Here is a 13,511-nt window from a genome sequence, read left to right as displayed (position 1 = left end):
TGAAAACCCAAAATGCCTGTCTCAAAAAATTAGCATATCATGAAAAGGTTCTCTAAACGAGCTATTAACCTAATCATCTGAATCAACTAATTAACTCTAAACACCTGCAAAAGATTCCTGAGGCTTTTAAAAACTCCCAGCCTGGTTCATTACTCAAAACCGCAATCATGGGTAAGACTGCTGTCCAGAAGGACATCATTGACACCCTCAAGCGAGGGGGTAAGACACAGAAAGAAATTTCTGAACGAATAGGCTGTTCCCAGAGTGCTGTATCAAGGCACCTCAGTGGGAAGTCTGTGGGAAGGAAAAAGTGTGGCAAAAAATGCTGCACAACGAGAAGAGGTGACCGGACCCTGAGGAAGATTGTGGAGAAGGACCGATTCCAGACCTTGGGGGACCTGCGGAAGCAGTGGACTGAGTCTGGAGTAGAAACATCCAGAGCCACCGTGCACAGGCGTGTGCAGGAAATGGGCTACAGAGAAGCAGCACTGGACTGTTGCTCAGTGGTCCAAAGTACTTTTTCGGATGAAAGCAAATTTTGCATGTCATTCAGAAATCAAGGTGCCAGAGTCTGGAGGAAGACTGGGGAGAAGGAAATGCCAAAATGCCTGAAGTCCAGTGTCAAGTACCCACAGTCAGTGATGGTCTGGGGTGCCATGTCAGCTGCTGGTGTTGGTCCACTGTGTTTTATCAAGGGCAGGGTCAATGCAGCTCGCTATCAGGAGATTTTGGAGCACTTCATGCTTCCATCTGCTGAAAAGCTTTATGGAGATGAAGATTTCGTTTTTCAGCACGACCTGGCACCTGCTCACAGTGCCAAAACCACTGGTAAATGGTTTACTGACAATGGTATTACTGTGCTCAATTGGCCTGCCAACTCTCCTGACCTGAACCCCATAGAGAATCTGTGGGATATTGTGAAGAGAAAGTTGAGAGACGCAAGACCCAACACTCTGGATGAGCTTAAGGCCGCTATCGAAGCATCCTGGGCCTCCATAACACCTCAGCAGTGCCACAGGCTGATTGCCTCCATGCCACGCCGCATTGAAGCAGTCATTTCTGCAAAAGGATTCCCCACCAAGTATTGAGTGCATAACTGAACATAATTATTTGAAGGTTGACTTTTTTTGTATTAAAAACACTTTTCTTTTATTGGTCAGATGAAATATGCTAATTTTTTGAGACAGGCATTTTGGGTTTTCATGAGCTGTATGCCAAAATCATCAGTATTAAAACAATAAAAGACCTGAAATATTTCAGTTGGTGTGCAATGAATCTAAAATATATGAAAGTTTAATTTTTATCATTACATTATGGAAAATAATGAACTTTATCACAATATGCTAATTTTTTGAGAAGGACCTGTATATTATTTTTATATCGCATAATATCTAATAATTTTTTGCCAAAGTTTGCGATCAGTAAAAAAAACATTTGTGGTATGCTCTTTTATGTTCAAGGTTGCATTTATTTGACAAAAAATACATTAACCTGTTAGCCAGCACCCCGACGCCCTCGCCCTGAAAGCCTCTCACCTTGCACGTGTCAGTATTTATGAATAGATTAAATGAAATGGGACAAATTTAATCTTGACGAACTATGTATCATTATAAAGATCTAAGCCTCAAGCATCGACGACAGATCGCTGTTTTTCAATGGAAAGCTTATAAAGACTGTATTTGCTACATTTGTGTAAGCAGTACACATAAAAACATGAGCAATGGAAACGCTGTACATACCAGATCCGTCGTAATAACGAGTCATAAACACATCCACAGCTGTAAATCCCGGTTCAGTTAGAAAGGTAAGGGTCCACTGAACGACATCTCATGAAGCACGTTTAGTCCAACGAAGCAATAACGTTGTAATATGGATAATAATTCCTTTGTTTACATTTCAGTTCTTCAGCGACAGAACTGTTTGCGTCCGTTATGGAATAATTTTGTAGTAAAAAAACAGCATGGTTTTGCAGCGTACAGTGTCACAAACAGAATGAGACAATCCACCGGAAAAAAGAATGAATGAAAGATGGGCCAAAGATAGTGTATTTGAATTTTGCATTTTTCTTTGTTTGTTTTATTTTTCAACAGTTTTTATATATGTGAGAGTGTGTTTTATGTTGAATGTGAATGTATTCTGCATGATTACCATCTGTTTGAGTGCAAATCAGCCCAAATCAGCTCGCTATTACTGCATGATCACGGCTATCAAAGTGAACGTGTCTATATGAACAAGAAGGGGGTGCATTATTTACTTTTATGGCACATTTTTTTTTTATTACCATCTGTATACGTGGCCATCAGCACTTATTTGCATCGTAATTCATTGTAAATGCTGCATTTCTAGCAATCTCAGGATTTTCTGTAATTGGCAAACAAAGTTAAATCTTTTTTTATTTTTCTTAATTAAATTATTCTTATTGTATTTTTATAGTGCTCAAATAACTTATCTCACTTATATGATCACTTATATGATGTCTAAGTTTCTGTCTAGTGTTTTATAGGGGTGTAACGGTACGTGTATTCGTACCGGACCGTTTTGGTACAGGGCTTTCGGTACTGGATGCGTGGCGCTAGCGTCTCAGCTGCGTGGCGTGTCCGGTTTTAATTCGGCTCCCATGTTAACAGGTTAGAGCTTGCAGACTGCCTGTGTGAGACATGCATCTCAGGAGCCGCGTGGAAAACGATATGCATGCTAGAAATAGAACCGACGCCTATTTTTCACGCGACACGCACGCGTGTTGGAAGCGTTTCCAGGCAAAATAGAATAGGAAAATATGTTTATATGTCATTTTGTACACAAATACATATTAATTCATGACTTTGATGTTTGAAAGTCTATAGGTTGACATAAATTCAGATATAAATGTAATTTAAAAAATAAATTAATAATTATCGATTTTCAAATATTGCACCTGTCAAACATAGCCTATTTTGCCGTTGATACTGTTGATGGTGTCCTTTATCAGTAGGCTTTATATTTATGCTCAACATGAAGTATAGATGAAGAGTTCAGATGCAAAAGCCTCTAAGTGCCATCTGAAATTTTCATCTAAAATTAAGTCAACGATAATCAAGTCAATGATATCACTGCAAATGAAGTGACCCCAACTAAGCAAGCCAGAGGCGACAGCGGCAAGGAACCGAAAACTCCATCGGTAACAGAATGGAGAAAAAAACCTTGGGAGAAACCAGGCTCAGTTGGGGGCCAGTTCTCCTCTGACCAGACGAAACCAGTAGTTCAATTCCAGGCTGCAGCAAAGTCAGATTGTGCAGAAGAATCATCTGTTTCCTGTGGTCTTGTCCTGGTGGAAGACCCAAGGCTATTATCAGAACTGGATCCACTCTGGTCTTGGATCTGACTTTGGGTTTTCAGATCCTGTTGGACTTTGTGAAGACCTAGATAACACTAGAAATGGGATGTAGTCACTCGCTCTCCCCTGGTCACCTCCAAATATAGTTTTGGTGATTAAGTGATTTGGACCCAGTTCTGGCCTCCTCTTCTTGAAAAACAAAGTTCACATGAGCGTCCTGACTCTGCAGGCTAACACAAGTACCATTGAAGTGTCGTGTGGTAGCTCCTCATCTGCTAACCTTAAAAATAATATTGGCAGCAGGGAGCATTTCTCTTCTGTAATGTTTGAGTAAAACATCCCACAGCACAGATTGATTATTATTACAACTAGAGATGCACCTATTGATTGGCCAGGGATCGGAATCAGATGATTTTCCTCAGTCTCACTTCTTTCTGGTTTCGAGCCGATTAATTTTGTTAGAGGGCTGGCAATAACGTCATGTCAGCCATACATTCACAAACTCTTCTCTCCAACAACCCCACACACGTCTCATTTGCACCGATAAATAATGCTTGTATTGTGCATTTAGTCATTCCTGCAGGTTTCGCGCTTATGCGAAATGAGTGGCTAACTGCTCTAAAACGTTCAAATACATACAAAATGGTGTCAAAATGCCCGTCTTGGCGAGTATGTAGTTAAACACAATTCATTTTGTAATGTTATATAGATGAGTAAGAGAACGCGTGTTGTGTAAGAGTATTTTGGGTTCTTTGGTAAACTCTTAAAGGGGACCGCTGCAGTCTGTCATGTTAATCAAAGAACAAAAGACAAAGAAAATCACTTTCTGTTCTTGACTAAATACATTTTATAACTTTAATGGTAAGCATTAATTTGTATTTAATTTTTACAATGAAGACTGCAGAAATTAAATTTTATAAATTTACGTTTGATTTACTTTAAATTCTGTAGTATCTCTTACCTGAATAAAACTTACTTAACGTTTTAACATTTCATTGCTCTCTATTCTATTACAATTATTTGTGCTGTTTGTTTGCCCTTTTGTTGTTGTTTTTTGTTCTTATTTTATTACTGACTTTTTACTTGGTTTTTTTTTTGTTTTTGTTTTATGAAAATAAAACTCTGCATTGAAGAAAAGTAGATTTTTGTTTGCATATGCTGTCAGTTATAGTTCTGAGGGAAAAAAATGGAATCGGTATCGGCAGTAACATCGGTATCACACTAACAAAAAAATCGCTCAAATAACAAACTTTCTGAAATAAATTCTGTTGTAGGAACAAGATGGATTTTATTCTTTTAAATCTAGGCATGACCTAGTTTTGTATACAAGGTGGCGTATTGGACATAGATGAAACTGATGTGCCAAAAAGCTAAAGTCAAGTCAGAAATATTGTTTATTGTTTAAGGAGTAATTTCTCGCTCTGTCTCTGCAGGATTCAGGGTCGTACCCCTCCAGCGCTCATGTTCCCGGCCCGGGGAACACGATGACCCCACAGCAGAGCAGCAGCAGCATCCCGGCGAACCACAGTAACACGGCCTACATGAAGCAGCAGCAGCAGCAGATGCAGTTCCTCCAGAGACAGATGATGCTCGAGCAGGTGACCTGGACAATATTCTCATTATTTATGCTTCTATAATATGCCAGCAAAAGTAACATGATTAAAGACAGCAATGTTCAGTTACATTTATTATTAATAATAATCATCCTCATAATTAATCATTCATTCTTTAACCAAATAATACAGTTGTGGATTCAAATATGGAAGTCAGTTTTTATCAGCAGATGGTGATTATATTTTACAACTACTTCAAAAGTGGCTCATTTAAAGCAAACTTGGAGCCAAATCTGTTTGTGAATAGATCTGTTTGGAGCAGACGTCACAGTTATGTCTCTTAAAGCTCAGAACAACACTGATGACAAGTGGAGGGAGATTATTTTTACAATTATTTTTGTGCCTTTGGATCTCCGAATCGGTTCTCACGTCAAAGAAGCCATTTGAAGCTCAACACAGATGTTTAAATGCACAGAATATGGATGGAAAATGCTATTATTATTTTAAATGCATAAATTTCATTTAGACAATAGGTCTACATAATATATTCACACATGCGGTTCATAGGGGACGTTTTGTTACAGCACATCTTATTTAAACCTATTGCTATTAACGTTTTACATAGTCTAACATTTATTTATTTCATCTCATGATTCTGACTTTTTTTATTCTTCTCCTCGCAAATGCAAGTTTATATCTTCCCAATAAAACTCCACAATAGTGAGTTTGTCAATTCAGAGGAAAAAAAGCCAGACGTCAGGGATATAAAGTCACGAGTTTTTTTTCCCTTATCATAACTGTGAGAGAATCTAAGAGTTGTGAGAATAAAATCTTAATTTTAAAATATAGACTCAAATTGACCTCTTTTCTTTCATTCATTTTCTGCCACCAGACAGGCTCCGCCCACAAGGAAAACGTAATCACTGTTTGCAAACACCTAACTGGTCTATAAGTTCCTGCTAAAGTTCATTCCATCCATCAATGTGATTGTGGCTAGAAGGGATACAGCTAAAAGCGGAAGTGAACAATACATTAACAATTGTATTTTATTTATGTCTACACCTGCCCCTTACATTAATGCAAAAACATAAATTATTGTTGTGCAGTGTGACGACAGATTACACTATATTGATGTTGCTATGCCCAGTAGATGAATCTGAAAACCATCTGGTCTTAACCCATCATTTATTTGGGTTGTCCTGTTTTGAATGTTCACCTCTAGGGGGCAGCAGCCTCACAAGAATAATAAAACCTCGCGCAACAGTGTTGTTCCTCTCCTAAGAGTCTGTTGATATCATGGAAGTCCTAACTGAAGTGTGTTTGCCTCAGGAGAAGCAGCGGCAGCAGGAACAGCAGCTGCAGAGACATCTGACCCGTCCACCGCCTCAGTACCAGGACCAGCAGAACCCATTCCAGCAGCAGCAGGGGTCTCAGTTCCCCGGTGTGCCTCCCTGCCTGGCCCAGCAGCACTCCTCCGGCTTCAGCGAGCACAACATCAACGGTATTCACCTTTCTCTTCTGGATCATCACTTGGCCTCTCTAACTCCTGCTGTTTGTTACATGTTGCATCAACAGGTATTCTGTTGTGTAGAATGCATCCGGATACACACGGGTGGATGCTAGAAATTAGAGAGGAGTTAGAATAAGGAAGCGGTCTGGTATTGATAACTTGAGTCAAATGTTAAACAGGTGTAAACGAGACCTGTGTTTTTCTGACACGAGCTTCCTGGCTCAACACAAGTAGTCTTTTGTTAGCAGTCCACAAACAAGCCCATCTGATTTGCAAGTGTGTTTATTGATAGACTCATTTGAATGACAGGTACACAGTACGTTTGGTGTGTGGCGCCGATACGTACACGGCTATCGTTCATCTGTGAGTCTACATTTAAGAGCTTAGTTCACTTAAAAATTGTCGTCATTCATTCGCCCACATGTTGTTTCAAACCAAATTGTGGCGAATGAGTATAAAACGCTGTTTTAGTGTTGCCAGGTCTTGCAAGAGAAGCAAGAAGCCTGGTCTTAAAAGTAAGAGACTCGACTTATCAAAAATGTTGTGTATGTGGTCACGAAAACTTAATGTTTGCAAGCGCTGCAGTTTAAAATAACTGATTTCAGGCTGTTGAAACACAAACAACAGAGCTAAATGTGTGCACTGTCTGTTTCAACTGCGCATCAGCTGCTAATAGAGCTTGTGAGCATTTTTGCCTCTTTATTGGCTTTGAATGATTGCATAAACACTTATATGCGTCCAAATGCAAGTATCCTCATAAACACAGTCATTTACGTCTTAAGGGAATATGAACATTTGCTAGAAAAAGCGTATATGTAACAGTATATTGGATCCGGACTTCAATCTTAAAGGGGAAGCTGTCCAATATTCTTCCTGTCTGCCATTCATATAAACAACAGTAAGAGAAAATCTCCCACTGCTCTTGACTAAATCACTTTAGTAACTAATAAGAAGAAAATAAATAATGATAACAATTATGCGTGTATATATATATATATATATATATATATATATATATATATATATATATATATATATATATATATTATGAAGAATTCTATGGTATCAAAGATTATTAAAAAGATATTAAAATAAAAAATAACCATATCAAGATAATATATTGTTATTGAGATATAAGAGTTCTAATATCGTGATATAAGATTTTGGTCATGTCCCCCTATGTACGTACATGCTTGAGTGTACTGTAGAATGTTTCTAGTTGTGTTAAAGAGTATTGCTTAAAATCTGCATTAAATGAAAATTCACCCTATATATTTTCCAAATCCATATGATTAGACTTGCTGTGAATTATTGAATTTGTAACATTCTTTGACCTAGTAACTGCAAGCTTGTATTCACCTGCCTCCACTGCTGCATGCCACGCCCACATCTAAACATCCCATCAACAACTATAAATTCTTAAAGGGCATATTATGCCATGTTCTAATTGTGATTGTGTGGCCTACTCTGTTTTAGGTGTGTCTCAACAAGTAGGAACCGTCAACTCTTTGAGTGGCCCCACCCCTGGAACGCAACGGATGTTCTCTCAGGCACAAGGCATGATGGGAATGGGAGTTGGCCAGAATACTGGACCAACCACTGGTAACCCTCCAGCCGCCGGTCAAGCAGACATGAACCTCTCATCCTGTGCAGGCGGTCTCGACGTGCAACAGGTCCTCTACGGCAACATGCCCATGCATCCCTCCCACCCCAACCAGCAGAGACCGCCGGTGTCCTCAATGTCTGCCGCTTACCGCCAGAATGTTCTAGCAGCCCAGCAACAAGCACACTTGAAAAACCAGCCCAATGCTGCTATGCTGAAACAACAGCAACAGCAGCAGCAGCAGCAGCAGCAGCTGGCCCGTATGCCCAACACCTTGGCTAATAACATGGGCTCTGCTATGCCCAGCTCCATGCCAACCAGTATCCAGGGTGCCTTGCCCTCACAGGCCCAATCATGGCAGCAGCAGCAGCCCCAGCAGCATCCAGGTCTCCAGCCCGGCTCTGCTAACGGAGGCTTGCCAGCAGGTTTCCCCAACTCTGGTTTCCAGATGCAGTCGAGATTGTCCAAACTTTCCAACAACACCCCATTTCCCCAGGGTGGCATGGGAAACAGTGCAGCTGGTAGGACCCTGGCAGGAATGAATCCTGGACAAATGATGCCTAACATGAACCAGCAACGGACCAATAACCCAGGCATGTCCCAACAGCTGCCCGCTCCTGGCCAGCAGACGGTCCAGCAGGGGCAGCAGCAAGCGCCGCCTCAACCTCAGCAGGTTCTGCCTGACTTGGGGACCTATAGCCAGCCACAGGGTGGACCCAACCCCACCGCAGGACTTCAGTGCAGTCAGGCCTATCAGCTGAACAGAACAGCCAATCAGCAGCTCCAGTTTAGCTACAGCACCCAATCAGGAAGCAGCTTGTCCGGGTTTTCCACTGAGACCGACCTGGTGGACTCTCTGTTAAAGAATCAGACAACACAAGAGTGGATGGATGATCTAGATGAGCTGTTGGCCAGTCACCAATGAGCGATGGCCACAGGCCAATAACAGCCAATACCAGTGCCTTTGGTAGAGGAGAAAAAAACATGTACATCCACATCATGTTTTCAGAGATGGTGAAACCGCTCATATCACAGTCAGATCTGCTGTGTTCTCTATTGAGTATATATATCGTGTATAAAATAGAGGTCAAGTAGAGCACAGAACCTGTCACTGAAGTATTCTCTGGACTGGAAATGTCGAAGAGGGAAATGCTCTACTACTGAACCTGTGGCTCAGTAAAACCACTGAATTTTCTTATGACAAGTGTGTGCTGAAACGTGTGTTCAGCCATCATACAGTTGTTTTTTGTGTTTGCCGTAGGCACAAGGAGGCTCTGTTCAATGTCAGGACTGTCTTGACATTTCACAAGCCTTACATTTGCACTCTTAAAGATGCACAACGTGTGATTTACAGTAAAACGGTCTAAATAAGTTTGACCAAAAATGAACATATTTGAATCATTAAATAACCATGTTGGTCCAAATCCAGATTATTTTTCTTTATGATGCTCTCAGCAGGGTTTATCCCCAACCCAAATAAAACACACCTGAACCAATTCTACAGGATCACTAGAAAACAGAGATCCTTTTATAGGGAGATGCTGACTTGTATGCTCTGCTGTTGGAGATTGAGCGTTGGTGTAACGGTCAACGTGGATCACATGTGCCTTGATCACCAATCACATTATATGCTTGACGTCACTGAATTGCTGTCAGATCTGAATGAGAGTCAGTCACCGATTGTGGATACCATAGAATTGAATGAAATCTACAGCAAAAGCACTTCTGATGCAAAAGTGTCCGAATTCTCTTCTAAAGTCATTTCCATTGTAAACTCCAAAAATATTATAAAAAATTCTAGTTATTATCTTACCTTATTATCTTACAATAATAAGTTATTGTTTCATGGCAAAAAAATGTATTCAAGTAGTAACAAACTGCTCATCACAAAAGCAGTGTATTCAGAGTCCTGAAGCCTCTTCTCAATCCAAAAAAATGTGTATTACCATTCTTCATTTCTATCTTCCACTAACGATGGTCATGTGAGTTTGGCACGGCGTGAGGGAATAAAGTGACAGTTCACCTAAACTGAAGTTCCATATGCTTTATGTCCATTGGTTAGTTTCTCATTAACTAAATTTAGGAAGTAGATGCTTTGTGTTTTGTTTAATCAGGCTGTGACTAATAGTGAGGAGGATGCACTGATGAAGTCTACAGTGCTCCAGTGAAAGTAGATCGCATCATGTTACACTACACTAAGTTGTGTTTGGTTTCAAATTATTATTATTTTTTTTTTTTCTGAAAAGCCCAGAGCTTCGGTGTTGGTGAGAGGGTTCATATTCCTGTTTGTTTTCTCCCTCCGGTGTCTGATGTTATTTTGAAGGCAGGTCATTACCTGAACTCTCTCTTCATCCGAGATTCTGTGACAGGATGTCATGTATATTTATATATTATTTTGTATGTATGCAGTTCTTCTTGTTGAGGAGAAGATAGATCTTATTTTTATATGTACATTGTTGTAAGTATTTTATACTTTGTATTATTGTTCTCTGTAAAACAAGAGTATTTGTGTAAATATAGTTCTCTAGAAATGGTCTTGTTTGGTCTGTTTGTTTATTGTTTTATGCATATCTTGTGAATGCATCATATGCCCTCTAGCCATAGGTGCTGATAAATCTCATTATTAGTGATGCAATTTGGGTTATAGGTGTGTCCCTCCCACTCCGGATCATGCTAATATAAGTGAGTGGGTAAAAATCAGTCTGTGAGTGTGATCAGAGATAGAGGATAGTGTCTGACCTCACTGTCCACAGAGATGATGCTGGAGCAGGTCGTGCTGTTAGCAGCCGTCACAGTGCTGGGACTGCTGGAGCAAGGTAATTACCACATGACTGTACTTTAATATCCTCAGAGAAACAGAATGCACTGTGTGATGACGCGCTGGTGTCCTACATTAGAGTTCTTATATCTGCAGCTCGCGCTATGACGTAGAGCACTCTGGACATTCTCTGTAAAAGGGACAGTAATAGTATCGGTGAGTGTTAATGTAGGCTATGATAGTTGGAATTTACTCAGGAGAATGGCCAGAAGAGTTATAAATCATGTTAGAAAGCCCAGCACACAGTTGCTGCTTTAAAATAAATTATATAATAATTATAACAACAATACACTGAGTTGTAGGCTTGATAGAAGAGAAACTTTTTCCAAATGGAAAAATTCGAAATGCACACTGTCAGATTTTCTAAACTGTTAATAGGATGTATGCTTTTGTAAAATAATATATGTCTTGAAATTAGTTGGACACTTTAATTTTTGAGAGGTTCTCATGCTTTTTCTGTAATAAAGTAAATGTTAGTTTATCCAATAAAACACAAGTTCTGCTTTCTTGTCAGCGTACTTCTCTCTGCAGGTGATCTACGCGCGCAGGAAGTACTCGGTGTCTCCGCCTGCCACCACCGGACCTCCCGAGTTTGACAGGATCTTTCGAGCCCAGTGAGTCAGGCTTCTGTCACGAGGGGAATGTAGATCTCGACAGGTGTAGTCTCATCTTTCCTATTCTTGTTTTACCAGAGCAAACTGTTCCGAGTATTTCCCGCTGTTCGTCTTCTCGCTTTGGCTGGCCGGAGTGTTCTTCAGTCAAGGTGAGTTTCTCTGAACTGAGAAAAAGAAATAAAACATAAAAACCCGAGAATTATCAGGTAGGCTAATGACAGTTCAAATGTGTGCTCACTTAAGATAATTAATCTTGATAAAGAACAGAGACCACACTTTTATAGTTTGTGGTATTAATAAGTCATGCTCAAGCAGCTTGATGTGCTCACACTTATCAGTCAAACCAACATTTATTCTGACACCCTTAACATTTCTTACATAATCAAGATGAATTTGTTCTTGGCATAGCCTATTTAATTACCATTTCAAGTTAACAAACTGGTAATGTCAGATAACTTTGGTTAGAAAGGTAATGAATTCTGTTGAAAAGCTGTCAGCTGTTAAATTTAGGTACACAAGGTCAAACAATTATTAATTATGTCTCAATATTTTTTGGTTTGACTCTACATTCTGCTACTGGTGTAAGCACAGAAACACACTTGATTTATTTGCAGAAAAAGCATCTAGAATTATACATTTAAATGAATTTCAAATCCTCCTGGTCTGTTTGGACGGGTTTATCGTGGTTTTTGGGCACTTGACTGAGGTCAGACTGGTAGAGCAGCAAAAGAGCTTGGCTGTGTTGAGCGAGCATCTGAACCCGAGATGTGTAAAAGGGGAACTTTCCTTTATGAGGATGACTGGATATAAATAATAAATCTGCCTTGTTTTGGTTCCCTATATTTAAAGTCCATCTAGATTAAATGGCAAAAAAAAAACCATCTGACATCTCACACCTCTGATTTGCATGTAAACAAAAAATCCCTTGAAAATGTTTTATGCAAAGCACCATGCTGTTCTGTTGATGTTGTGCTCTTCAAAAACACCTCCATTCAGACCTAAAGGAGTAAATGTACATCTAAATTAAGGTGGTGATCAATGCAAGTCAAGCATCACAGTTACTTGGGTTTAGTGATCTGAACAAACAGCTCACGGATAATGAGATGTTGGTTTCTTGCTCTCTAGCGCTGGCAGTGTTGTTCGGGCTGCTGTACCTCTATGGACGGTATCAGTACTTCCGCGGCTATGCGGCGTCTGCTCAGGGCAGGTGAGTGATCCAGCTCTGTACTGATGATGATGTCTGCCCAGTCGTGTAGCTGACCTCTTCCTGTCCGCTGGCAGACTGGAGCCGCTGTACTTCAGTGCAAAGATGCTGTGGGCGCTGATCGCTCTGGCCGGGCTGGGGGTCGTCTGCACCCTCACACAGGTCTATCTGGGACTGGACCTGCTGCACTCCTTCAGTCACGCTCTGGGTCTGACCGAACACACATGAAAGATCTGGACCACTGCAGGACGCTGAGGACAGGGACAGCTTTAGCACCTGCAATGGAAGAAGTGACAAAACCACAAATATATATATATATATATTTCTCCTTTAAAGAAAGATTTATATAAAATTTGAATGAATCCAGGCTACTATTATAAAGTGTGTGAGTTCTTTTTGTCAATCAAATGGAAACATCTGCAGTTGACTCGTGCAAATCCATCAGTTATTCAAATGTTTAATAACTGTATAGAAACCATTACTGGTAGTGTTTTCAAATAGCTAAAATGAGTTTACTTAATATATGATTATGTTTATATTTCGACGAGAGGCTTTTAACTGATTTTTGTGTTGACCGTGTCTACCAGTGGACATAAATGTGGATCTCACAGGAGAATTCTGTCTTGTTTTGCAGTGATGTGATGCATTAGGTGCTTTTTAATAAATCTGACATTGTTTGTCTAGATGAAAAAATGTATGCATCCTAAATACAATTAAAATGTTTCACCTTTGGAATAATTTTACAAAAATTACAACTCGACTTGAAATGATGCACAATAAAGAAATATTCTGCTCCCAACTGATATTTAGTCATTTTTAGTATGTTATCTTCATACATCATGTTCACTGACAGTGTTGATTTATTGGTAAACAAGCATATTAATGCTATATATATA

General features: G+C 39.9%; 2 protein-coding genes across 3 annotated transcripts in view; both read left to right on the top strand.

Moving 5' to 3' along the window:
* maml1 (mastermind-like transcriptional coactivator 1) overlaps positions 1–8,913 on the top strand; it is a 30,475-nt gene extending 21,562 nt beyond the window's left edge. For both annotated transcript variants that reach the window (XM_059516496.1, XM_059516495.1), the window contains 3 exons: positions 4,747–4,911; positions 6,196–6,367; positions 7,853–8,913. In XM_059516496.1, the coding sequence (XP_059372479.1) occupies positions 4,747–4,911; positions 6,196–6,367; positions 7,853–8,904 (1,389 nt within the window). In that variant the 3' untranslated portion in view covers positions 8,905–8,913. The remainder of the gene's footprint in view (positions 1–4,746; positions 4,912–6,195; positions 6,368–7,852) is intronic.
* A 764-nt stretch (positions 8,914–9,677) lies between these two features.
* Positions 9,678–13,154, top strand: ltc4s (leukotriene C4 synthase). The gene is made up of 6 exons (XM_059516497.1): positions 9,678–9,736; positions 9,781–10,795; positions 11,312–11,411; positions 11,490–11,560; positions 12,537–12,618; positions 12,693–13,154. The coding sequence occupies exons 2-6, from the start codon at positions 10,735–10,737 to the stop codon at positions 12,841–12,843; spliced, it is 465 nt and encodes a 154-aa protein (XP_059372480.1). The 5' UTR covers positions 9,678–9,736; positions 9,781–10,734; the 3' UTR covers positions 12,844–13,154.
* The last annotated feature ends 357 nt before the right edge of the window (positions 13,155–13,511 follow it).

The sequence above is a fragment of the Carassius carassius genome, chromosome 29 (genome assembly GCF_963082965.1).
Source record: "Carassius carassius chromosome 29, fCarCar2.1, whole genome shotgun sequence".
Taxonomy (NCBI): domain Eukaryota; kingdom Metazoa; phylum Chordata; class Actinopteri; order Cypriniformes; family Cyprinidae; genus Carassius; species Carassius carassius.
The sequence above is the reverse complement of the archived record's forward strand: the minus strand, read 5'-3'. Positions and strand labels throughout refer to the sequence as shown.